Genomic DNA, 25,362 nt, shown 5'->3' with positions numbered 1-25,362 from the left:
AGAAGGCCCGGCAGCATCTATACCACCTGAGACGCTTTAGGGACTTTAAACTTCCCTCTCAGGTGCTAAAGACTTTTTACACCTGCACCACTGAGAGCGTCCTGACGGGTAGCATCACTTCCTGGTTCGGGAACAGCACCATGCAGGACAGGCGAGCCCTCCAGAGAGTGGTGCATTCAGATGAATGTACCATCCACACCGAGCTCCCTGACCTGCAGGACCTCTACAGCAAGCGGTGCCGGATCAGAGCCAGGAAGATTGTGAAGGACCTCAGACATCCCAACAATGGACTCTTTTCTCTGTTGCGTTCAGGGAAGCGCTTCCGCTCCATGAAGGCAAACACAGAGAGAATGAGGAGGAGCTTCTTCCCACAGGCCATTCGGAGTCTGAACCAGGAAACACCTAGAACCTGAAACAGATACGGGGACTCTCTCTGCTTTTTTCATCACTTTTCATCACTTTGTACAACTTCGCACATTTGCACAAACTGACACTGGACTGGCACAAGTCACTTTATATATTTATTCCAGCACATGGACACTTTAATGATAAACACTGGATCACCTCAATATATGCCATATACAGATACATCCCTTCATGTTCATGTCTGCATTTATGTGTACATATGTGTATATACCACTTTGTTTAGTGTATATATATATATATTTATTTATCTACTTACATCTATATTTTTCATATTCTTACACCTATATTTTCATATTTTTACACCCATTTTCATATTTTTATTTTTTTATTTATATTATATTTTTATTTACACCTATATTTTTTATTTTATATTTATATATTTTCTATTTTCTATTTTTATACTTTTAAGATACTCTAGTTTTATTTTTATCTTTATTTTTTATGGATCTCTTTCTCACATACTTTTTATAAATGGTTACACGCCGGACAGTCGTGAAAAAACATATCACTGCATGTCGTACTGTGTATGTATATGTATGTGACAAATAAAATTTTAATTTGACTCTGAATCGACTCTGAATTGTAGAGCTGCAAAAATTAGACACGTTCTGGAATATTCTCTCTGGTAAAAAAGGGAAAAAAAAACTATTAATAGCCAGACTTCTGATTGGTCTAGAGACTGAAGAAAATAACATATTATCTCTAGAAAGGTTTAGAAGCTGAAGAGTCAGAGTGAAAAAGTGATCCGACTCAGAATCGACTCTGAATCGATTGCAGGAAACGAATCAGAAGATGCTGTGTGATTTGGGCTGCTGCTGAAGTGAGTCGAAGGACAGAGCTGTAGAGCTACAGAGATGAGAAATATTCTGAAATATTCTCTCTGGTAAAAAAAAGAAAAATGCACTAAATAAAGGTGTGTTTAAAGAAAAGGATGCATTTATTCTTTGCATCGACTTCAGAACTGCATTGTGGTAATGGTTCCAATAAATGACGCTAAATTTAACAGTGAGCGTAATAATAATAATAATAATAATAAGACTTGTATATTGATCGTGTGCAGTGTTAAAAGACGAAACGTATTTTTCATCTCAGATGGTTTTAATGTAATGGGTCAATAAAAACAAACCACAATACAAACTCACTATACAAAAAAAACAAACAAAAAAACCCCACTGCTGTCAGGCATGCTCAACAGCGAGGAGACATTTATACTGGCTTCGTTTAAAATAAAAAGGTCGACACCGTGGTTTACACTGAGACACTTTGCATAGATTAAAATCAATAAACTGAGAAAACTGAATCTAAAGACGCTTTTTTTTTAAAGCTTTTGCCCTAAACCTATAAATATTTATCTCTAAAATTAACATTAAAAAATAAATACTCTAGCGCTTTTCCGAGGCGTATGGCTGTGTTACATCTCTCCTGCCACCGAATGTACTTTAAGCAGACTTTATCCATGTTTCTTAATACGTCACGTACCGTAACGTGGAATCTGCGTCTCATTGGCTGTCAGCAGGTCACGTGACACATGTTAGCGACATCATGTGATCCAGGTACGAAGTGTACAGCCTTCTGGAAAAATTCACTCCACTGCTAGTGTTACATAGAGGCATAATAGTGAAGATTACAACGTTTAAATACATAAAACTTTTTGTTAAAAACTACAGGAAGATGGAGTGCACTTAGTGTGGAGCGAAAATATTCGTTCTTCTTCACCGTGCATTTTTCGCATTTTTCTAACCCACAACCTGAATATCACATTCTTCCGAGAGTCGCTTTTTGTTTTTGTATTTCTTTTTTTTAAGCTACAACCAACTGGACACCTGGGTTTCTGGACACTGGAACCCGACAAAATTCATTCAGTTAAGACAGATTCTTAATCTACACAAGGATATACAACCACATTAGGAAAACACACACACACACACACACACACACACAAACAACCACAGTGGAAATATTTACACGTATAAAAACACACTACCAGTCAAAAGACTCAATTTTTTTTATCATTTTTCTTTTTTTATTTTCTTCTTTAGAGTAATAATTATCATGAAGACAGTAAAACCATGGAGAGGAGATGATGCAGTGGTCAAGTAGAGAACATTTAAACTTAAGGTTTGGTAATAAACTAAAAATATAAGCATAAATTTGTCATCATTTTTGTGTAAATTTTAATTGAAAAAAATTGTTGTTTAATTTAAGACTAAATGACCTTTAGGACCTCCGTCTTCACATCGACACATCAGACTTATTACAAAAAAAAACATTTAACATCTGGAAGGAGGAGATTTCAGCTGGATCAGGAATAAAATAAGTAATAAAATAAATAAATAAATAATTGTTGAAGTGGAATGTTGAATTTGTTTTCAAATTTGTTTCAAGAGGAAAAAATAGAATTAATTCGAGACAATTTTGTAAATGATTATATATTTTAGTTTTCAAATTATTAAAATTGTATTTTTTTTGGAATGGTAAATATTTACATAAAAAAAAATCCTTTTGTGAAAAACAAAAAAATCACAGTTTTTGCTTAAAAGCTGCGGTTTTGTCGATCTCATTGTTTTAGCCATGTATTTTGTCTTCCGTTCTTTTAAGTTCAAATTATTAAAATGTTTTTTGCTTTTGATAAAACATTTTTTAATAAATATTCATCTCAGCTGTTTACAGTTTCTGTATCCAAAACAAAATAAAATAAAAGAAATAAAAATCAGAATAAATGCTCAGACAATAATTTCCCACCAAACCTTAAATTAAAACGTCATCAAACTAAAACTTTTTTATTTTTTATATTTTTAATTCCTATCTCTAGAACCTTCTCAACCTTCTTCTGCTTTGTTTTAAATAAAATCTCCTTTATAAAAAAATACATTTTAATATTTATACATAATAATCGCCCACAATTTTATACACTCTATTTATATTCTTCCTTCTTTACTATTTACAGTTGCCTTAAACCATAAATCTTTATCTTATACCCATCTAATATATATATAGATATCTAGTATGTCCGATCTTTTGACTGGTTGTGTATTTTTCAGGACTTTTTCACCCTGAAATAATCTCTGAGTTATTATATCACACAATGTATCTATGAAACAGTGTTTATTACGCAGCTGTACACTATCGATATAGCCAGTCATTAAAGTCTCGGTTTGTTTTATATAGCCTTTTCATGAAAATAATTTATCCAGAAGAACAGGAAGACACACTTCATGGAAGGGAAACGTACAGTAAAGAAAAACCTCAGTAGCTAAATTTTATAAATAACAAAAATAAACAAAAAGAATCCATACACAGAAGCAGGGATTTTATCTCTAAACACGTCTGAGATCGAACCTGATCCGGATTTACATGCCATATCTCTCTATTCACAAAATAACGATGCGAAATCCGGTACGGAATTTCCCCCGTGGCGTGTCACGACGTCGACATTTCCGAAGGTTAAACTTACACCTTCTTTAACCTCACTGACGCTCTCACCAGCACAAATAGCATCAGGAAATAAAATCGCATCGTACGCACTGAGGGTTTATTGCACTTCCGTGTGTGTGGGGGTGTGTATTGCTGAAACTATGGCGTTTTTTGGGGAAGGTTTTGAGAAAGTGCCAGTTTAATCAATGTGCCACAAATATAGTGCTATATAAATATCATATATATATATATATAATATAGTCTTGGATAGCTCTTTTTTTGTAAATAAATCCTAATGCTAGTAAAGGAAACTGAACAGGATAATGTTGAGTAGCTACATGACGCGGTTCATATGGCTAAATACCGTTTATCATTATTATGCAATTCGTTAATTTTGACTTAAATTTGACCATTTTTAAACTAAACAAGCTAAAAGAAATCTCAACACAGCTTAGCTTTAAGTTGATAAACTGAGTCCAAAGTAATCAAAGACAAAATATCTAAATATAATAAATAAATTAATATAAATACCGTTTTGGAGTGTTAAAGCCGAACATACTCTACTACACTACTTCAAAGTGCATTATGGGTAACACACACACACACACACACACACACTGTGCGTAAATACAGCTACCAAGAAAATTCTAACGTTTTTCCGACATTCTTAAAGTCAAAGACGTTCTCAATCCTGACAAAACTGAGATTTTTGATGTGAAATTCGTACAAAATTTGCAAATGAGGTTGTATGAGATGATATCTGTGCCACTAAATGCCAAGGATAGTTCGAATTTTCGGGAAAACCTGTAAAAGGTTCTGTGTAGAACCGATCATGAAGAGTTTGTCGTTCCTGATAAAACCATTAGTTAGGCGATGAAAGCTTTAAAAACCATTAAAAACGTGGGTTTTTTTTTTATTTAGAGAATTTTAATTGTTTGTTTGTTTTGTTTTGTTCTTTTAAAGCTTAATTTTTAACATTTTGAACTTCAATTTGGAATTTAATCGAATTAATTGATTTTAATCATCATCCAAATTCTATTTTACGGCTGGATAATATCCGTTTATAAACTCGCGCCTGCTGAAATTTCAGAATTTTAATTTGTTTGCACTGAAATGTGCTGAATCTCAAAAACAGGGATGAATTTCTTCCAGATGGAATTTCTAATTAGATAATTCTACACGGATTTCAATTCCTATAGGCACAATATCATTTCATGACCATGATCCCGGTTGAATTTTGTTTGATTTCATACCAAAATGTTCGGAAAGTTCTAACCGAGTCCCTATCCGTAAGTTTGGAGACGAATCCACTTTGTTCCTGTAGCTTTAACTCCTCCTCCTCCTCCTCCTCCTCTTCGTTTCTTTTTGGGTTTCTCCCTCAGCAGGAGTGCTTTATGCAGGAGTGCTTTTTGAGGAGCCGCTCATGCATTATTAAATAATGGAAAACAAAAAGCATCTGTCTGGTGTCCACTTTCACAATCACGTACTAAAACTTTGTCCAAACATCATCTTGAGTAATACAGGTGAAGCTTTTTCTTTTTTCCACTAATGCGCCAGTGAACGAGTTCTAGACAGGAAATTGATTTTAAAGAGCCCACGTGGTGTCCATGACCTCCGAGAGGTTCTGCTGCACTTCTGACGCGAGAACGACAAATGGTGATCGTCGAGCTCCGCTGATCGTGATCACAATGGGATCGAATCGAATCTCACGTGAATCCTCATGCTCTTTTCTCATAGAAAATAAACCAGACTGTTACACTGTCATAAACAGGCTTCTGAATAAACTAAACAAAGCACAAGCGGACCAGATTAAAGCCGAATCTACATGAATGCTACATTTTCACACGATTTTAACATCGACGACGACACAAAACCACGATATTTACAACAAAATAAAATTAAAAGAAAGATATTGCGACAAGCTTTAAGCAAACACACCCAGGACAGGAATGATTATATATATATATATCTCAATATCGTGAACTCGATAAATAAACACATCTAGTTTTGGTTCTATTGCATAAAAATAAAATCTGCTTTTTTTTCTCTTTACATTTAACCTGAAGGTATAGGCACTCCAGCTGTTGTGAAAGGCTCTCACAGTATAAATGTGTTTCGTACGAAATACATGTGAAAGAGAGAAACCGGGAACGTGAGGAAACCTGTCACGTGAAGAACGACGCATCACAACATGAAGCTTTGCTTCTGAGTTCTTGAGGGTTTTCTCTCAGGGTTACATAGCGATGAATTGAAGATTTGTTTGAGTGCAAAAACATACAAAAAAATGAAAAAGGGGCAAAGAAACTAAACTAAAAACAACAACAAATTTGGTGTCAGGTTTCCTGAGCCCTATTTGGACGGGATTACATTTAACCTCCAGGTTCTAGTCTGTGATTTTATTCCCATCTCATGGGAAAATTGTCATATTCCAAAGAACAGGGACATGTTTTGGTTTTTTCTACAGCTACTACTCGCCACATTTATTCACCTATCTCACGTACCACGAAAACACTGATCGCTTTTAATCGGCTATCAACGACTTTGAGTCTTACCCCTCCCTCCATGCTGCCCACACCAGGAGTCCATTAGCCAGAGAAAGAAAAAAATCAATCATGAACCTTGAAGGCTGACTGAAGAGGTATATATATATATATATATATATATATATATATATATATATATATATATATATATATATATATGTATATGTATTAATATAAGGTACCACTTTATATTCACACACACACCACAATATCATGCATTATTTACATTTCTCTCAACAAGCGAACGAGCCGGATTATCACTGTGACACTTCCTTTAACACTTAAACGTCAGCTGAACAAAACCTGATCACAGTGCACTGTTTCATTTATATAAAAACGTTAACACAAACGTGACGTGTGAAAACATTTAGCAGCGAAACTAATCCCGTCCAAACAGGGCTTGTGATGCCATGACTCAATCTGGATGTTTCTTTAATCATCACAAAACCAACAAAATGGGGGTGTAATCTTTTGCACTCAATCATATTAGCTGTGCTATAAACGCCTTTGTGTTCACTTTGCGTTTTAGGAGACCGAAATAATGCAAACTAAATAGAATATTTTTAAAAAATTGAATTTATATCCTAGAATTTTTTGCTATTAGCACAAACCCGGAGCTGAAATCATTACACGGTTACACAAAATCGGCTAAAAATAATCCTAAATCTTACATTCATAATGCTACTGTTAGCGAGCGTTCAGTTTGCTTTTAAAATGAATGAGTATAAAATTAAAATCTGTATTATTTTATGCTCAAATAGCTACAATCATTTATATTGAAACCTGCACGAGATTTAAAAATAATTCTGAGGTCAGTGATTGGACCCAACTCTGTGTGTGTGTAATGATTTCAGAAGGATTTGGTTTAGTGCTTCTAGGTTCTAGGTAGAGCTTTTAGCGTTGTGGCTCTGATGTGGAAAAGGAAAAATGGCGTAAATATGGAAAGCAAATTCTGTCACAGCCGATCAATGGAAAATCTATCTGGATTCCATTTTCCCCCTCGAAACCATCCCTTACCTCGCCTCACCTCGTCTCGTGATGAGATGGAAACTTCAGGACAGGTTGTTGAGCGTTGAACATTTTTGGGGGCTAGTAATCGCTCCGAACGTTAAAGATCTGCTCCTTCGACTTGTTAGGACTAGACACGGTGTCGAGGTTTGTTGGAGCGAATCTCCGGCTCGTCCCGTCCTGTCGTGTTCTTCTCAGCCCTTTCTAAACGACAGCGTGTGTGAATACTCAGCTATATTACAAGCACTGTTGATATATATATATATATATATATATATATATATATATATATATATATATATATATATATATATATATATATATTATGCATAAAAGGTACAGAAGCTCTGCACTCATTTTCTAGCTTGGTGTCGAGGAAGAGAGCGACTGTACTTGGACAAAACGTGTCACAAGGCCTCAAAGCCACATCACCTTTCACAACAACAGTGCTTTTCATCTAAAACAGGAAGTTATTCAGCACAGAAATCACTCTGTAGAATAGAACAACGGTCTAGAAAATACATCAAATACCGTGGCTGATTTGTGTGCAAAAGTTTGCATACCCCTAGTCGATGGATAATGAAAACAATAAGGCATTGAACCGATCTCAGGGTTTTAAGGTAGCTGTAGGCTAGGACATTTATCATTTATACACAGGTTTTTGCATGTGCTTCGAAGACTTTCACATCTCCAACAGTTCAGTTTCTGCCATTTTCTGCTAATCTTCTGCTTTTTTTCCTCATTCCCACTCACTCACAACTGGACTGCTGACAGCCACCTTGCTTAGGAGACCACCTTGCTTATTTTTGCCTTAAACAAGATGTAAATCTGTGTTAGACACTTCGAATGAGGCACATTTAAATGGCCTAAATTAATTAGAGCAGGCTAATGGGAATGCAGGGATTGCTACTAAAGATAACGCTGCATTAGGATTAGGATTAAACTGGGGTTCATGCTGCAGGCTAGTTAAAGAAATCAAAACATGACGTTATCTATAGGTCGATTTTGTAGAACTGAGACCAAAGACGGATGACAGCTAAGAGCTTGAGCGCTGCTATGACACTGGTCTGAAAGGGACCAATAGGAAGATGCTATCGGATGATGTGAAACTCATGGGACAGATACAGATACGCTAGTGGTGATGACAAGATGTAAACAAAAATGTGTGTTCATCTCAAAAGCATAAGCAGGTCTATATTAAGAGGATTGATCGTATGATCTGACAAGAAGAGTTTGTTATGGAATTCTGACAAGATTTTTACCTGGAATGGTAATTCTGATGAAGGACGCACAGTGAACATCCGGCATTAGTCTCAGTCTCGATTAGAAGATAAATCCATATAGGAAGAGGGGAGTTTTGTGAATAGGGACCAATAAACGATGCAAACTTTTGCACTCAACTGCAGGTGCATTATAAACCTCTGACTCCTACACACTACCTAGTGCCCTATCTGACCAGTATGAGCCGTTCTGGGCTCAGCCCAATTAGGTGCAATATTGTGGGCTGATTTAATCAGACCAGTATCAGATGATACTCTGAGCTTTGATATCGAACAGAAAAAAGTGCATCCCTATTTAGAATACATCAGTAACACACACATTTAGTGCACTATACGTGGAGCCCTGAGGGATTCAGTGCCGGCTCCAGAGATACAATGCAGGCCATAAATGATCATGACTCCTCTAATCACACACACACACTCACACACACACACACACACACTAGATGAAGTGGATCCAGCCGTTATCCCATTCGCGAGGAGGCGAGATTTTGAATCGGTGGCGTCGCACTTTGTAGTTCTTGCCGTCGTTGTTGTCCCAGTACTCATCCGTCCCGACGCAGTAGCGCACGGCGAACTGGAGGCTGCCGCTGCTCTCGAAAAACGCCGGCGTGACGATCTTGAAGTGGAACTTGTCGCTGACGCCGTCGCTCGACTGCGGCACGTAGGCGGCCGGAACGTCCATGAAGGTGAGCCAGTTGTTGAGCGTGTACCTCAGAGTCACGCACTTCTCAAACGCCAGGTTCAGCACGCGCACGACCCCCGAGATGCTGAACTCGTCCGTCTCCACGGACTCCAGCAGAACCTTGGAGCTTTGGAGCCGCTCCTGGAAATCGGGCTGCGAGCCCGGTGTCGTGAAGAGCGTCTCTACGAAGGTGGATTGCGTGAACCCGTTCGAGTGCTCGAAGTTGTTGAGATGGAGAGCTCTTGCTTTTTTGAACTTGTCCATGACACGATCTGGTGTTTCAGGCACGTCGGTGTCGTCGAAGTGCCGCACGGAGATGAGCTCCAGACCGAGCGAGTCGGCGAAGCGCACTTTCTTCTGGCTGGACGGGCTGCAGATCCGCGCCACTTCCAGTTTAGCTCTCTCCGCGGAGCTCGGTAAGGATTTGCACCGGCGGCGCTGACCGGGGCTCGGCGGTGGCTTCGGAAGGGATTCCCGACCCCTCGGCCTCTCGTCCACGACGCGCATCTCTAACGGCTCGCACTCACTGGTCACGCTCTCCTCCTCCTCTTCCTCTTCGCCTTCGGTTTTCTCGCCGTCGTCCATCTTCTGGTTTGCAGTCAGGCTCCCGAACAAGCCGGCAATGCAGCTGTAATTTCTCGGGAGGCAATTCTTCGGAGGCAGCATGACCGCGACTTCCCCAGTCGCTTCGGTTTCCATAAAAAGAAGAACGGATTCAGTCCTGAGGTTTTAAACCCTGTCCGGTCAGCAAGGACGAGGCAATGAAGCCGACCGGCTCAGGTAACAGTGACTGCGTGCGAGGTTGTGCGCGAGCGCGTTTGCGTGTAGGACTGCGCGTGTGCGTGCGTTCAGCGCGTGCTTTACATCCCCTTGCCACTGCGGATTTCTGCGCCTCCTTTTCCCCCCTCCACCACCACCACCACTCAATCCTTCTCTCTTGCAAAATAAAGTCTACAAACAGACAGGCGTGCACACCGTCTGGAAGCAGCACGCAGGACGCACCGACACGCAGAGTATTACATTGCGGAAGAGGTGAATCTTCTCTACACACCTCCTCGGGGGGAGAGAGAGAGAGGCGCGTGCGCACGGTCACGTTGCCAAACTGATAGCACTAGACGTACGAGCAAAACAGGACCTTTAAAGGGAAAGTGGAGTGAGAGAGAAAAAAATGCACCCACTGTCCAAATGTCTTAATGGATTTTTTGTGTGATCAGTCTGGTCAATACAATATACAGCACTTCTGTTTACAATATAAACGTCTAACACTGTGTGTGTGTGTGTGTGCGTGCGATGAGGAAATAAATATGACACGATTGGATGTTTAAAAAAAGGGGGTTGAATATAGTTTATTGGCAATAAAACATGCACGTCCGATGTCAAAAGGGGGAAGAGAAAAAGAAAGAAAGAAAAAACATGAATTACGACAAAACGAGAACATTGTGTCGTACGGCTCTCAAGCCACGCCCCCTCCTTACTTTGCCATAGCCTTTTCCGTTGCGTCACTGCGTCATGCGCACGGCCTACCCGCCGCTTTCCCTTTGATCGCCATAGCAACAGCACGTAACATCAACCGGAGCTAAAAGCACTGAGATAAACATTTCACCGCGTGTTAAACTCACAGCACCGACACCTCACACCTCATGATGATGCTTTTCATCCACCGCTCGGCTCAGGTTAGTCTAATCTATCTCCATATAGTCCTTTCTTTCCCCCATATAGTCCTCACTAACTTTTCGTATTATCCATGATGACGTCAGTGCTTATGAATGACGTGTCCCGTCCCCAAACACACAAAACACGCAGGAATTTCGGGAATAGGAATACTACATCTTTGTCCATCAGGACGCATGGATGCTGATGAAACCACGGAGAGTCTGGAGAAGCCGGATTGCAAAACGCGGCTGCACAAGCTTTCCAGAAGAATCGTGGAGGTGCTGCTGGATATCAGTGAGGAACACTTCAAAGAGCAGGAAGCTTACGAGATTCCCAACCAAACCGGCTGGGATGAGGCTGTAAGTAATGCACTAGTGCACATGCTCCTTTTTTTGTGTGTGCATGCTTTAAAAATAAACAAACTAATCAGTGTAGCATGATGGCACAAATATGACACATTAACTACTGCAAACTACACAATTAGTGAAGAAAAAACAGATAGAAATGTCAGTAACACTTGCAACAGGTCATGTTCAGAGCTTTATAAGGAACAATTTTTTTAGGTCCCAAATGATGATGATCATATACCGGTTATGTTTTATCTTGGCAGATCCAAGGTTGGGGTCAGTGTTCCTCTTTTTCCGGTCTGTTTATCGCACAACAAAAGAGCAAGAAGCACAGACCAGAGATTTCAGCCTCCCATTGTGTTCTCTGCACCAATCTGAAGGAACTAAAGCTCTCGGAGATCGTTGGTCCCAGCCATGCTGCTTCAGAGGCTTCCTATGAGCCTTCGAGCGACGTTTCTCCATCATCTCTGGAACTTTTAAACAGAACCCTGAGCACCATTACTTCTACCTCATCATCATCAGAAGAAGCATCAGTTATCAGTCTGAAGGGTAGGAGCATCAGGAAAGACCTGCTGGGAAATAAACTGCTGTTTGAACCCGAACCGTACACACCTGACAAACTGCTCTCTCACCTACCTCAACCGGATGCTCCGTGCCTGCTTCTGAAAGATAGGAACGTTGGGAAAGTGGCCCTGCTCGGCCGTGTTATGGTATTGCCTCCGGTAAAAGTGCCAAAAAATTCAAACGTTAATCCAAAGAGTTCGAATTTTTCAAAAAGGAGAGAGGATAGCGGTGGCACAAGACCGGTTATCGTTAGTGAGAAAGCGGTTAGTGGTGTTAATGAAGATCAGGAAAAATCTGTGGTTATTTCTTATTCTAGCCCAACTGTAGCCACCTCCCAGGGATCTGTTCCGTCCAAGCAAGGACCAACGCAGCACCAGTATCACCTGCTGTCTGCTTTAAGCAGCTCCAGAAGGTATCAGATTCCCATCAACACCATGGCAGAGACTCAGCCCAGTGCCAACTCTCTCCCAGAACGAAATCTCAGGCAGGAGGAGATGATCAGGTCACCAATACGGCAAAATTCTGGCCACAGATCGCGGCTAGGCCTTAAGGAGAAAAATCTGAGACGGGCAGAACCAGAGCTTCCCAAGCTGTTGGGAACCAGGGTCCAGATACCAGTGTCCACTCAGAGATTACTGTAGCTACTGATCATCCTCTCTCTCTCTCTCTCTCTCTCTCTCTCATTCTTCATGCCATCCAGTGGACATTAAATATGAGTATATGCGAAAACCACAGTGTATTTCCTCATCCTGAAAATAAGATTCCTTAAACATGCATTTAATGTGTTAGTGCTTTCGTATCAGAAGCAACAAAAATGTGTGCATAAGGAAATGGATAAAACACACTGAGTCGAGCTGTTATGGGAAAATGATCGACAACCCGGTGGTACAGCCCTGAAATTCCACTAACATCACGTCTTTTTGTTTGTTTAATACCTCTGCAATTTGCCAACACTCAGTAAATTTTTTTTTACTAAAGAACAAAATACTGTGAAACGTCTACAAAACAAGCTAGTTCCTGTTATCACTTACATTATAGCAGCTAAACAGTCCCTCCCTTACCCGCTGCTTGTTTTACGCATTATCAAAGTTAATATAAAGGACAAACTCCTCTGTCCTGAAGAAGCTTCCCCCTGTTTACCATCTGAAAACTTTACCTCAGACATTACCTCAGACCGTTACGAAGCACATCTGTTTACGAGGATAGCTAACTGTAAGCGGTTACTATCGAAACCAATACTATAAAAACCAGAGCATTAATGTAATTATTTATTTTTCCTTTCAGATTTTCAGCTCTACAGACTGTTCTAGAAAATTAACACACACATTTTGGCAAGTTATTTATAAGGTTTAAGACATTTTTAGTCAAAATAAAATTGTATTTCTGATTCAAATGCTGCAGGAACGAGTCGTGAAACCCGGAAATGAGTCAATTCTGAGCACTTCCTCTTCCATCGTCCCAAAATCAGTGACTTTATTTGAATAGGTTTTTGGTTAAATGCCTGATATCTGAAATCTCTCTCTTTATCCTACGTTATAAAACACATCAGTAAATCCCCACTTGTCATTATTTAAAGCTTTTACGTGTCAGGAAAAAGGCGGTTGTGATGCGAACAAGTGGTTAAACCGGACCACAGGGACTTTAAATAACATCACACCAAACAGGAAGCTCATCTACCGCTGCAGTCTCGTTGTGTTTCTACTAATAACACACTTTCAGCATTTCATTCAGTCAGATTCATCAGAGCTCAGTGGCTTTTTATCAGGGAACAAGATTTGATATAAAGATGGAAAAGCGTAGCGGTGATTCTGTTCAAGTGTGTGGTGGAGTTTGTTTATAGTCTTTAGAAATGTTAGCTTTTTTACTCCTCCTGTTTGTATTTAGAATTTTCCTTGGTGACGATGATCTTGAGCAAAACATGGAAGAATCCTGAACTTTCGTTGCTCTTTATTTTCAGCAATAATCCAAAAGCCACATGTGTACTTCTAATCTACAAGTCTATAACGTTATTTACACTATGTTGCCAAAAGTTTTGGGACGTCTGCCTTTACATGCATATGAATATAATATGGAGTTGTCCCGCCCTTTACAGCTATAACAGCTTCAACACTTCTGGAAAGGCTTTCCACAAGGTTTAGGAGTGTGTTTATGGGAATTTTTAACCATTCCTCTAGAAGCGCATTTGTGAGGTCAGGCACTGATGATGGACGAGAAGGTCTGGCTCACAGTCTCCGCTCTAATTCATCCCAAAGGTGTTCTGTGGGGTTGAGGTCAGGACCAAATTCGGTTATCCATGTCTTTATGGACCTTGCTTTGGTCACTGGTGTACAGTCATGTTGGAACAGGAAGGGGTCATCCCCAATCTGTTACCACAAAGCATGAAATTGTCCAAAATGTCTTGGTATGAAGCTGAAGCATTAAGAGTTCCTTTCACTGGAACTAAGGGGCCGAGACCAACCCCTGAATTCAATGATCTGGAGGGGTGTCCCAAAACTTTTGGTAATATAGTGTATCTTGTTCCTCTTTATTATTGTTTTTGTTGTTATAGCTAACTCTTGACTGCTCCTAGTGAACTGATTGAGAGTTTAAACCTTAAATGCACTCCAGATGTTTACTGTGTTAAGTCATTAGTTGCCTCAATATCCAGAGATGCAAACTTTTCACCTTGCTAATAAAAATCCAGTTACTGTAATATTTCATGTCTCAGCACTCAGTTTTGTAGCTAAACTGTATGATTTTCACTCCAGAACCTCAGAGCGCTCTGACCTCTCACCCTGTCTGTGCTAATTAAACTGACCATTACTGTTTGGTCTGTTTCAAATATTAGAAATATTAGATATATAGAAAGATAGAAAGATAGAAATTAGATATAGAAAATATCTAAGAACAGCAGGTGTACAATAGAATATCAATCTTTCTATGGGATTTGAAGAGCTCAGGTCTAAGAATATCTGGTAATCTCAGAGCAGTTGTCAAGTGGCATGGAAATATCACTCACTCTCTGGCCTGAATTATTGATGCTGCGATTATCGAGGCTGGAGAGTTTCACACTTGAGTCACTGCATATTTTATTCAATTCAGACACACAGACTAGAAGTACCCTATAATAATGAGAGTAGAAAAGTTGGATTTGCTGTTTGGTTAATGGAGTGATAAAGTCTTAAAAGATTTATCGTTGAAGTGTAGAATATGGGAACAGGTTTAAGAATTTTTGCAGATTTCCTGGGATTAACAGAATAATCTAAGATGAGGGGTTGATTTTTAATGAAAAATATCTTTTAGAAACTGTTTGAATGAACAACTAACAACATTTCTGCTTACATTTAAATACTGGAGGTCAACTTTTACACACGTACCCTATATTCGGACACTCCTCCAAATCACTGAGTTCAGGTGTTGTTTTTCAGGGGTTGGGCTCGGCCCCTTAGTTCCAGTGAAAGGAACTCTTAATGCTTCAGCTTCATACCAAGACATTTTGGACAATTTCATGTTTTGGACGTCCCAAAACTTTTTAATATGTAATATATATCTTAATATATACCAATTTGTACTTAAAGTATAAGTGATGCGTTCTCTGGAAAACGAATCCTCACGAGATCCACTTGGTAAAAGACCTTCATTGTTTGCAGTTCACGGCTCATGGCTACTCGAGAGACACATCTCAGTTACCCGGCAACAGAAGAGCCTCAAGTGCCTCCAGCCGCTCAACATCATGGGGCCTCGGGCGCCTTTCTGTCGCAGGAAACACTTAAGACATTTAAAAATTCCACACATACATAGTGAAGGACTGAATAATTTTTTTTTCCAAAAACAAATGCTCTTATTTTCTCCTAACACACACAGATGACACTTTTTCACCAACTCCAGTGCTGTAACCCTTACCTCATGACTTCTTTCTCCTGTCTTCTAGCACATGTTTATTATTTTGCCAGCAGTTTCTGCGTGGAAGAGGCTAACGATGGATAGTTACAGGAAATAAGAGAGTAATTGAAGCATGAGAATTTGTATCGTTATACCACAGAGCACTGGTGAATTGTCTGATCTGACCACTAATTATGACCAAAAGTGGTATTGATTAATTAACATTAATTTAATTTGACATAAGACCATTGAGAGAGAGATGATTAATGTAAAAGTATTAATGTTTCATTAAACGTTGTGTTATTACTGAGGTATTACATGTCATTCATTAATGAATAAAATTGTAATAACTAGCTGTTGTAGAAAAGTAACTAAACACTTCTGTATAGGAAAATAATAGAAATTAGTAAACAATAATGTGTTAGTAATTAATGTGTTATTAATTCAAATCAACACACTCAAATCAGCACAATTTTTCTCAACAGAATTTTATTGAGCAACTGCTGCAGCCTAGCCTAAAGAACAAAACAACACTTTTACATCAAATCCTAAAGAAAGCACGTGAACAAATTGAGACGTTTTTCATAGCAGCAAAACAAACAAAAGAAAGAAAAACAACAACCTAAATGTAACTGGACATGTTGGCACAAACAGGACTGCATGCACGCTCTACTGAAAAACCAAGAGTGTACACTGACCGTTTCAAGTAATCTACAGAGAGATGCTTTTGTTCTTTCCTGCTAGCATATAGAGATATATTTATTTATTTATTTATATATACATAGAGAAAGAGAGGTTGGATGCAAATGTCGGCCTTGGCTGAGCACTGCAACGAAAAGAAAACCTTTCGGTTACAATGCGACACAGTGTCATTTACATTCGGTTGCTTGCGGAAAAGTTGGATTTATGAATATGAATAAAATGACGGACTGAAAGCAGGCGGAGCATAACGTCATGAATACTGAAATACGATGAAACGGAGACAAGGCAATGGCAGGCAATAAACTACACTATATTTCCGAAAGTTTTGGGACACCCCTCCAGATCATTGAGTTCAGGTGTTGTTTTTCAGGGGTTGGGCTCGGCCCCTTAGTTCCAGTGAAAGGAACTCTTAATGCTTCAGCTTCATACCAAGACATTTTGGACAATTTCATGCTCTTTGTGGGAACAGTTTGGGGATGACCCCTTCCTGTTCCAACATGACTGCACACCAGTGACCAAAGCAAGGTCCATAAAGACAAGGATGAGTGAGTTTGGTGTGGAGGAACTTGACTGGCCTGCACAGAGTCCTGACCTCAACCCCACAGAACACCTTTGGGATGAATTAGAGCGGAGACTGTGAGACAGGCCTTCTTGTCCAACATCAGTGCCTGACCTCACAAATGCGCTTTTAGAGGAACGGTCAAAAATTCCTATAAACCTTGTGGAAAGCCTTCCCAGAAGAGCTGAAGCTGTTATAGATGCAAAGGGCGGGACAACTCCATATTACATACACGTGCATGTAAAGGCAGACGTCCCAAAACTTTTGTCAACGTAGTGTATATAGCATGCGATTATGACGTAGCAACAGAAATAAAAACGTTGGGAGGAAACGGACAGAAGAGATGAAAGAGAAAACAAAACGGCAATGTTCACGTTATCGTTACATCCAACATGTTTAGATCGACCACTTAAATTAAGGCACCAACACAAAAGCTAATCATGGATGGCAGAGTAGTGCTTAAAAAGTGAAAAACGTTTACATTCGGAGAAAATGTTCCATGCTTCCAGTGGCTAGATTTCGTTAAAGGTTTCCATCTCGCTGTAAACAAACGCGATTTGCATGTTAATTCACTCACAGTACAGAATGCAAATCATTGCAATAATAATAATAAATCATCGTTGTTGTCAGCTTAGTCGTTAAAGGTGACCTATTTTTGCGACATGCGGAAATATGCATGCGTTAGAATGGTTTAAAACTTCTTGCACGGCGTTATAAGCCATATATATATATATATATACTGCTGTAGCCCGAGCAAAAACATCTGTGTGAAACGGATAAATGTTTAAAAAATTCAGTAACGGAAATCTGATCAACAAATCAGAACTTAAAACTTAAAAAATAAAAGTTTAAGCACAACGCAAAAATATCCTTACAGTGCAGCCAAACAAGAAAATATACAAATTTCACAAGAAATCTGATCTTTACGATGAACACACATTTCTATCGATCGTTTCAGACTTGTGCCACACTGTAAATTTAACGACTACATAGTAGCACTAATTAGCATCACCGAAAACGATATATATATTCTGTTCTAACTGAAATAAAAAAAACCAGACCATTTTCAACAGGAGTATTAAAACAAAAGAAATGTGCAAATGAAAGTAAGTAAACACGTTAAGGAGCGGTCAAATGACGGCCGTGAGGCGGTAAAGTGCAGCTAAAAGCCCTATTTGGACCGGGTTCGTTTCTTTAAGGGACGTCCGCAGTGACATCTCGACACGTTTCCTCTCGGGTCCGAGCGGATATTACGTTAACACAGGAGGGACGAGTTTCTGTGGCTTGTTTTGGCTGTGAAACTGGACAATTGGGGCACTCGTGGTCACATGATCCCATTCTGCTAGTGAAATTTAATGCTAACTTGGCGGTTCTCGGCTCTATGAGCTCAAAGGCAAAATTGTTTCACGAGTGTTCTCATTTTCTACAGATGAGGTGATGGGTTTAAAAAAAATTATCAAATTTTTATCCGTTTAGAGTTAATAGAGTTGTTAGAGAACGTACACAAGCTAATTCATTTAATTAACCTCACTGACCTCTCCTTATATCCCCTCTTTCCAAGTTATTAACAAAATCTTACTGAGAAATCCTCCATCCTGAAGACTTTCCCATGGTGGAAAACCTGCATTTCGGTTTAATGGAATCGGACCAGGTCAGACGGCAGTTGGATCGTATTGGTGCTGAGGAACAGAGGGAGATTTACGCCCTTACTAGGCAGCTAAATTTGCATGATATTGTCTAAAGTGTATATGAACAGGTTTGTAACAGTAGCCGATGCTATAACTGCTTTTTAATCAGACTTTAAATATCAAAGGATCAAGATCTTCTCATTTCTCTTGCTAATGCAAACCGAGCGTAAAGACCATGGATATCAATATGACTCAAAACAAATACGTTGTTGAGAGAGGATACACGTCTCGGAAAGATGATACGCAGACCAGGTGAGTAACACAAGATTCCTGCAAAATCGCCAAGGTGAGTATTTGGATCGGACTAAAATCATTTCTGGCATTTGGAGCGACTTACATTTTATATAACTGAGCAATTGAGGGTTAAGGGCCTTGCTCAAGGGCCCAGAAGTGGCAGCTTGATGGACCTGGGATTTGACCTTCCAACCTTCCAATCTGTAGTCCAACACCTTAACCACTAATCTACCACTTCCCCGTCAGCTGTCGTCAGTTAACCTCAGAGCTGGTATGTAATTTTCTTGAGAAATATACTAATGTGGCCAATCCAGAAAAAAGGAACGGGGCAAATGATATAAATGCTATCGATGCAATTAATTCAAGTCTGTACGTAAACCTAATTCCAACCAAATAGGGCTGCTGAAAGCTCTTTAAGCTTTGAGACTACTTGCAACTGGAATGACTCAAGATGCTAAATAACTACAAGTGAGCCACAAATGCCTTCCAAACCGAGCCCTTTACGGTGATGATCACTTGGTAGAACTTCAGCTTCTATCCCAAATCATCCAACTCTAGGGCGAGTCATCAGAAACAGTTCCCATTGAAGGTTTTCAATGTCACACCCACTATGGACGAGCTAGAGCCGCAGAGAGCTCAGCTGATGGCTTTGTCCGAGTGCTGAAAGAAAGACAGGAGATCTTCACCAGTTTGGGTTTCCACTGAACTGAAATGGGACTCCACATTCCAAGCCAGGTCTGCTGACAGGAAATCGTCCATGACTGTCTGTGTCTCATTACTGGTTAGGAAAAGGTGGCCCAGGCTGGAGGAACTGGAGACCGTTTGGGTTTCTGTGCTGCTAAGTCTGATCTGTCCATCATTGGAACAAGGTAGGGGTAGAGTAGGTGGAGGTGCAGGAGCCCTGCTGTCTGTCTGGGTCTCAGTGTCTGAGGACTCAGTGCTCATGTTGAAGCTGGAGTGTCTTAGGATGTTGCCCAGGGACATGTGACTACTAGGGTCTAGAAGAAAGTTCAGATCTGTTTGGGTCTGGGTGTCAAACATCTCCAGCTCGAGATCGCTGTTTTGGACCCTGGTGCTGACATCACTATGATGACCATCTCCAAGGTTATCGAGCAGGAGGAAATCAGTCTGCGTCTCAATGTCGAGCAGCTCCAGCGGTGTCTCTGAGCTCAAGCCTCCCAAGGCACTCTCGTCTGTCTGAGTCTGAATATGAGTCGCATTGAGGAAATCCTCGATGTCAAAGTCGATGCCCGTGTGCTGCTCTTGCACCGGAACCAAGCCCGATCCACAGCTTTGAGCTCCACTGGCCATAGTGTCAGAAAGGATGTTCTCCAGATCACTGAATAGATTCATCGTCTGAGTCTGATTGTCGGCTACCGTGTTTTGGTGTAAAAGGTCTCTCTGAGCTCCGAAGCACAAGGATGATGCAGATTTGTCTTCATAAAATCCTGATTCAGAGCTCATGGGATCAAGATCATTGGTGCCAAAAGGGCCACCGTGTACTGTGGTCTGTGTAGAGACGTTGAGCATATCGGAATCGAAAAGATTTGCACACATTATAGCTTGGTGCATGTGGGTCTTATTTACCGGAGCCATCGCAGAGCAACTTGTCTGGGTTTCCCTCGTTGTGTTACCAGACGGAAAAGGAATCTGACCGAGAGTTTCAGTTTGTGCCCCGATGGAGGACGTGACTTTGGACCTCAAAGGAAACGTCTGAGTTTGTACGCTGACCGGTAGCTGGATCTGGGCACTCACACTGATGTCAGTTTGGGAACCAGACGACACCGAGGCCTCACTTGTGGGTCCGATATTGACTCCCCCGACAGATCCCTTACTGAGGAATGAGATATCTGTTTGAATGTTGGTTGAGGTGCTTTTACTTCTTGATCCCAAATCGCTAACGGGGTCATCAACCGAGACTAGGTTTTCTAGATTGACTTGGATCCCTGTACTGATGGCATCCAGGTTTGATCTGGAAACAGGCGTGGTTTCTTTGAAACTTTTAGTGTTTAACGGAGGTACTACTGTCCCAAGCGACTGAGGCATGAGGTGCAAGGTACTTACAGACCCTTGCGTGTCCACGGTCAAGACCACTGACCTCAAGGCACCGCTCTCTGCTGGGGGGAGGAGGACAGGCAAGTGTGCCAGCTGCATCACAGGGACATTGACCAAAGCCATTTTAGGCATGGGCAGGAGAAGCTTTTGGAGGTTTTTAGACTTGATGGAGTTGTGTTGTGGTAAATCTGGAGTGTGGGAAGCTCCTTCAGCAGGAACTGCTCCTTCTGTGACTTCCATTTCATAACTTTGTTCAATAGGCTTGAGTTTTGTTGCACTGCGAGAAAGTTTTTCCATTTTTCTTTTCTTGACAGGCGGATACCTAAAGTCAAAACAAACAATTAGATGCAATTCTGCTGCAGGTTCAGGAGTCAAGTCATCACACATTAAACAAGAAAATACCTATGCTCTTTGGGAACCTCATGGCCAGTCCTGTAGATGTGTGACAGCAGTGCGGTTCGACTCGCATACGGACAGCCACATGTACAACTGTAGGTCCTTCCACAATCCTCGGAATGCCTCTTCAAGTCCCATTCTGTGCTGTATCCATTACTGCACTTTAGACATTTGTGCTTCTTCTCTGCATGCATCTTCATAAAATGCTAATAAAATGCAGATATAAAACAAAATACACCGAGTTTAGCATCATGGTCAAATCTTATACCATTATGCACATGAGGGTCATCTGGGTAATCATTTTACTTACCTGCTTAACCAGTGCAAACTGGGAGAAAGGTCTGTTCGGTCCTCTTGGACAGCCCTCTATCGGACAACAGTAGAGCTTCTGTGAACCTTTCATATTCTTTCGTACCGTAGGATTCACGATACCCTCCTAGAAAAATGACGAAACAGCTTACAAATGGTTCCAATTAGAAACAAAGAGGGGCAAAAGTGTCAATAATAAACACTACTAAGCGATTCTGTCAAATTTTGCCTTAATGCTGCAAAAAGATACAGTACACGTCCATGCATGTCCAGGTATTCCTCTGAGAATAGAGGGCTGACCTCAAATGCCCCCAGATTACACGGTTCTATTAAAATCAGACTGGGTTTTGCAGGATCGGGTTTCTTGAGGATGTGTTAAAATCAAGCATCACATGCTGTGACTAAACCACATTACAAATGTCTTATGTAACTGAGGCTGAAGTGAAAAGGTTTATGTACTGAGCACTGAAATCAATGCAGTAGCTCAGAGCAGTGGACATTTTGTGGAGCTGGAACATTTTGTTTTTCTGTGGATCGCACTGTATCTAGCACATTTATTTAATGTCATTTTCAGGGATGGACAAATCTAAAGAGAAAGACCTCAGTTAGATTTTGGGGAACGTGGTTTAGCCACTTCTATGTGCCTTTAAGAAGCACAGAGAGAAAAGCTGAGGTTTTCTTTTGTCTCTCAGAGCGGAAAGTGTGTGACCGGACAGAGGAGTAAACAGAGAGGTAGTTTATATGCAGAAGCAGACAGTATGGTAAAAGTGAAACACAAGTCCCCTTCAATGCAGGTCAGGTCTTTCCTGATTTCGACTATAGTTGTTGAGGATTACCTTTAGATGCTCGCTGCCCCACTGGATGCAGTCAGATAGATTTTGAATATACGCTATATTGCCAAAGGTTTTGGGACACCCCTCCAGATCATTGAGTTCAGGTGTTGTTTTTCAGGGGTTGGGCTCGGCCCCTTAGTTCCAGTGAAAGGAACTCTTAATGCTTCAGCTTCATACCAAGACATTTTGGACAATTTCATGCTCTTTGTGGGAACAGTTTGGGGATGACCCCTTCCTGTTCCAACATGACTGCACACCAGTGACCAAAGCAAGGTCCATAAAGACATGGATGAGTGAGTTTGATGTGGAGGAACTTGACTGACCTGCACAGAGTCCTGACCTCAACCCCATAGAACACCTTTGGGATGAATTAGAGCAGAGACTGTGAGCCAGACCTTCTCGTCCAACATCAGTGCCTGACCTCACAAATGACCGTGCTTCTAGAGGAACGGTCAAAAATTCCCATAAACACACTCTTAAACCTTATGGAAAGCCTTCCCAGAAGAGTTGAAGCTGTTATAGCTGCAAAGGGCGGGACAACTCCATATTACATTTATGTGTATGTAAAGGCAGATGTCCCAAAACTTTTGCCCATATAGTGTGCCAAGCTTTCTGAGGTCCTATCCAAATTGTGGGCCAAACACTCCAAGGACATGGGTCAGGTACAGGTACCACTGTAATGTCACCAACCTTCGATCATCAAACCACTGTGTATTGGAAACAATATCCTTGAGTTTTACACAAGATTTACACCACATTAATGATCTAGTGAAATGTATTTGCCCAGTTGTTCCTGATGTTTCATCTATAACATCTGCCATAACACATGACCATGATCATCATTGATCTCTGTAGGGCTTTTTTCAGTATCCCTGTCAGTATAAAAAAATTCAGCATTATGCATGATAATGTCTCTGCCTCTCTCCCTCTACTCACAGAGCAGCTGACTCTCGCTTTTTCTCCCAGGTGATGCAGTACTATGCATATATATATATATATATATATATATATATAGAGAGAGAGATATAGAGAGAGATAATACACATTAACTGGACATGTAGATGCTGTTCGGACACAGGATTAAATCTGAAAGAACTTCAGGAAGTCAGAGACATTTATATACACTCCCAGGACCAAGTGTTCAATGTGACAATTCTCAATTGTGATTGGTCAGAAGGTGTTGATTAATTTATAAATCACAGGATTCTCAATTCTGATTGGTTGGAAGGTGTTGATTAGTTTATATCACAACATGCTCAATTGTGATTGGTCGGGAGGTGCTGATTAGTTTTCTAGAACACCGTCTGCTGCGAATCACGGTGTTATGTTTATACGCTTGATCTCATACGTGTAATCGTTTCTATAGCAACCGCTACAAGCCTTTCACGCTTTCTCCGTAGAGACAGAAAGCGTAACTCATCATCACACCGCTCCGTCATTGATTATTTTCCTCTAACCCCACACCCTGAAGAGTGTTACGCCCAGACCACTCTTCTGAACACACACAAATCCCACGTTTGTTTTGATATGCAAATTAATATGATGAAACCATGAATATGCTAATTTGACGTATGACGTCACCTGAGGAGTACTGGGCGCTTTAGGGAGCACGCGCTTGGCTCTTTGCCCTGAAGTGTTGACAACAATGGGAGGGTGTTATCGTTAGCCGGCTAGCTTCTCCGTGTGTTAGAACTCCGGCCTGTTTGTTCAATTTTTCTCGAATATAGCTGTATAACTGAACTGAAAGGAACACGTTAGACAAGCCTCGAGCTCCATTAACCGCGTCTCTTTCCGCTGTAGGCGGTGAATACCTTGACTCTGTGGGACTTGACGAGGTGCATGTTGAGCGCCGGGGTGTTGGGGAGGATTTTGCCGCATCCTTGCACCGTACACAGGATGTTGGTCCGCACTTTGGTCAGCTCCGTTATGGAGGGTTTAATAATCTCCTCACTGCGACTCGCACCGCTCGGACACGAAGTACCGCTGCTGCTCGATTCTCCCGCTGCGGTGGCGGCGGCCATGTTGGAATCCTTCCCTTTTTTTTTCACTCGCGCGGCTTCTCGCCTCCCCGGCGACGTCGAAGCTGCACGCGCAACCCTTTTCCCCTTTTCTGTAAAGATATACTTCCGGGTGCGCTTAGCAACTAACACGCCCACTCATGACTCCCTTAGCAACCGCTTTTGTTTTCAGTCTATTTTCGTTTATTAGAGTAAATTAATAAAAAAAAAACCAGTTCTTTATTTATTCAGTTTATTTTTATCTTCAGTACAATTCTTTAACAACTAATCTATGTAGAATTATTTTTTATTTATTTTAAAATAAGTATTATTTAAAAAAGCTCTGTTTATTTATTTATATATATATATATTTTATATATTATTTTTTTTTCCTGTTTTAAATGCTTGGATGCCACTAAAATGGTTTATTTAAGCAAGAAATATTTTTAAATGTTTATTTATATTAATGCAAAAGATCTGTGTCAAAAATTATATTTATTAATTATATTATATTTAATTTTGTTTAAAATGTAATAAATTTTTTTTTTGGAAAATGTAAAAAGTTCACTATTCACTACAGTGATATTATATCATGAAAGTAGGGCATTAAAATAGAAGCATGCAATGGTGATTTCCTCATCTCAAACAATTATTGAAACAAAATCCAACAACAGTGGTGGGTATACCACAACAAAAAATGTCAGTGTCTCAATAATTCGTCATGTGCCCTTGACCATCAATTACAGCTTGACAACGACGTCTCACGCTGTTCACGAGTCGACTTGTCTGCTGAGGCATGGCATTCCAC

The 25,362-nt window shown here is 40.4% G+C and overlaps 3 protein-coding genes across 6 annotated transcripts; 1 reads left to right on the top strand and 2 right to left on the bottom strand.

Moving 5' to 3' along the window:
- Positions 1-1,460: 1,460 nt before the first annotated feature.
- On the bottom strand, positions 1,461-10,338 carry LOC131351693 (protein phosphatase 1 regulatory subunit 3E). The gene has a single exon (XM_058387193.1). It carries the CDS (start codon positions 10,053-10,055, stop codon positions 9,114-9,116), a length of 942 nt encoding a protein of 313 aa, XP_058243176.1. The 5' UTR covers positions 10,056-10,338; the 3' UTR covers positions 1,461-9,113.
- A 195-nt stretch (positions 10,339-10,533) lies between these two features.
- si:ch73-103b9.2 (uncharacterized protein LOC100150067 homolog) lies at positions 10,534-15,988 on the top strand. 3 transcript variants are annotated; one of them, XM_058387192.1, is made up of 3 exons: positions 10,534-11,029; positions 11,199-11,368; positions 11,620-15,988. In XM_058387192.1, the coding sequence occupies exons 2-3, from the start codon at positions 11,204-11,206 to the stop codon at positions 12,559-12,561; spliced, it is 1,107 nt and encodes a 368-aa protein (XP_058243175.1). In that variant the 5' UTR covers positions 10,534-11,029; positions 11,199-11,203; the 3' UTR covers positions 12,562-15,988. The 3 variants fall into 3 exon arrangements, with proteins under 3 accessions (XP_058243175.1, XP_058243174.1, XP_058243173.1); XM_058387191.1 differs by having other exon boundaries at positions 11,160-11,368; positions 11,620-15,987; XM_058387190.1 differs by having other exon boundaries at positions 10,534-11,368; positions 11,620-15,987.
- A 2,492-nt stretch (positions 15,989-18,480) lies between these two features.
- On the bottom strand, positions 18,481-24,668 carry atmin (ATM interactor). 2 transcript variants are annotated; one of them, XM_058387188.1, is made up of 4 exons: positions 24,369-24,668; positions 21,726-21,851; positions 21,422-21,621; positions 18,481-21,341 (listed from the first exon to the last, which is right to left on the bottom strand). In XM_058387188.1, the coding sequence occupies exons 1-4, from the start codon at positions 24,576-24,578 to the stop codon at positions 19,601-19,603; spliced, it is 2,277 nt and encodes a 758-aa protein (XP_058243171.1). In that variant the 5' UTR covers positions 24,579-24,668; the 3' UTR covers positions 18,481-19,600. The 2 variants fall into 2 exon arrangements, with proteins under 2 accessions (XP_058243171.1, XP_058243172.1); XM_058387189.1 differs by lacking the exon at positions 24,369-24,668 and adding an exon at positions 24,139-24,362.
- Between the last annotated feature and the right edge of the window lie 694 nt (positions 24,669-25,362).

The sequence above is a fragment of the Hemibagrus wyckioides genome, linkage group LG04 (genome assembly GCF_019097595.1).
Source record: "Hemibagrus wyckioides isolate EC202008001 linkage group LG04, SWU_Hwy_1.0, whole genome shotgun sequence".
Taxonomy (NCBI): Eukaryota; Metazoa; Chordata; class Actinopteri; order Siluriformes; family Bagridae; genus Hemibagrus; species Hemibagrus wyckioides.
Note: the sequence above shows the minus strand (reverse complement) of the source record. Positions and strands in the feature narration are given on the sequence as shown.

Bases quoted from the DNA above. Each gene is read 5' to 3' on its own strand.
- LOC131351693 (XM_058387193.1), bottom strand. From the start codon at position 10,055: ATGGAAACCGAAGCGACTGGGGAAGTCGCGGTCATGCTGCCTCCGAAG.
- atmin (XM_058387188.1), bottom strand. From the start codon at position 24,578: ATGGCCGCCGCCACCGCAGCGGGAGAATCGAGCAGCAGCGGTACTTCG. The intron at 21,852-24,368 runs GTATTCACCGCC...TCATTTTTCTAG, and splicing joins TCAAGTCCCACAGAGTCAAG to GAGGGTATCGTGAATCCTAC. The intron at 21,622-21,725 runs GTAAGTAAAATG...GCATTTTATTAG, and splicing joins AGTTTGCACTGGTTAAGCAG to CATTTTATGAAGATGCATGC.
- si:ch73-103b9.2 (XM_058387190.1), top strand. From the start codon at position 11,123: ATGACGTGTCCCGTCCCCAAACACACAAAACACGCAGGAATTTCGGGA. The intron at 11,369-11,619 runs GTAAGTAATGCA...TTATCTTGGCAG, and splicing joins AAACCGGCTGGGATGAGGCT to ATCCAAGGTTGGGGTCAGTG.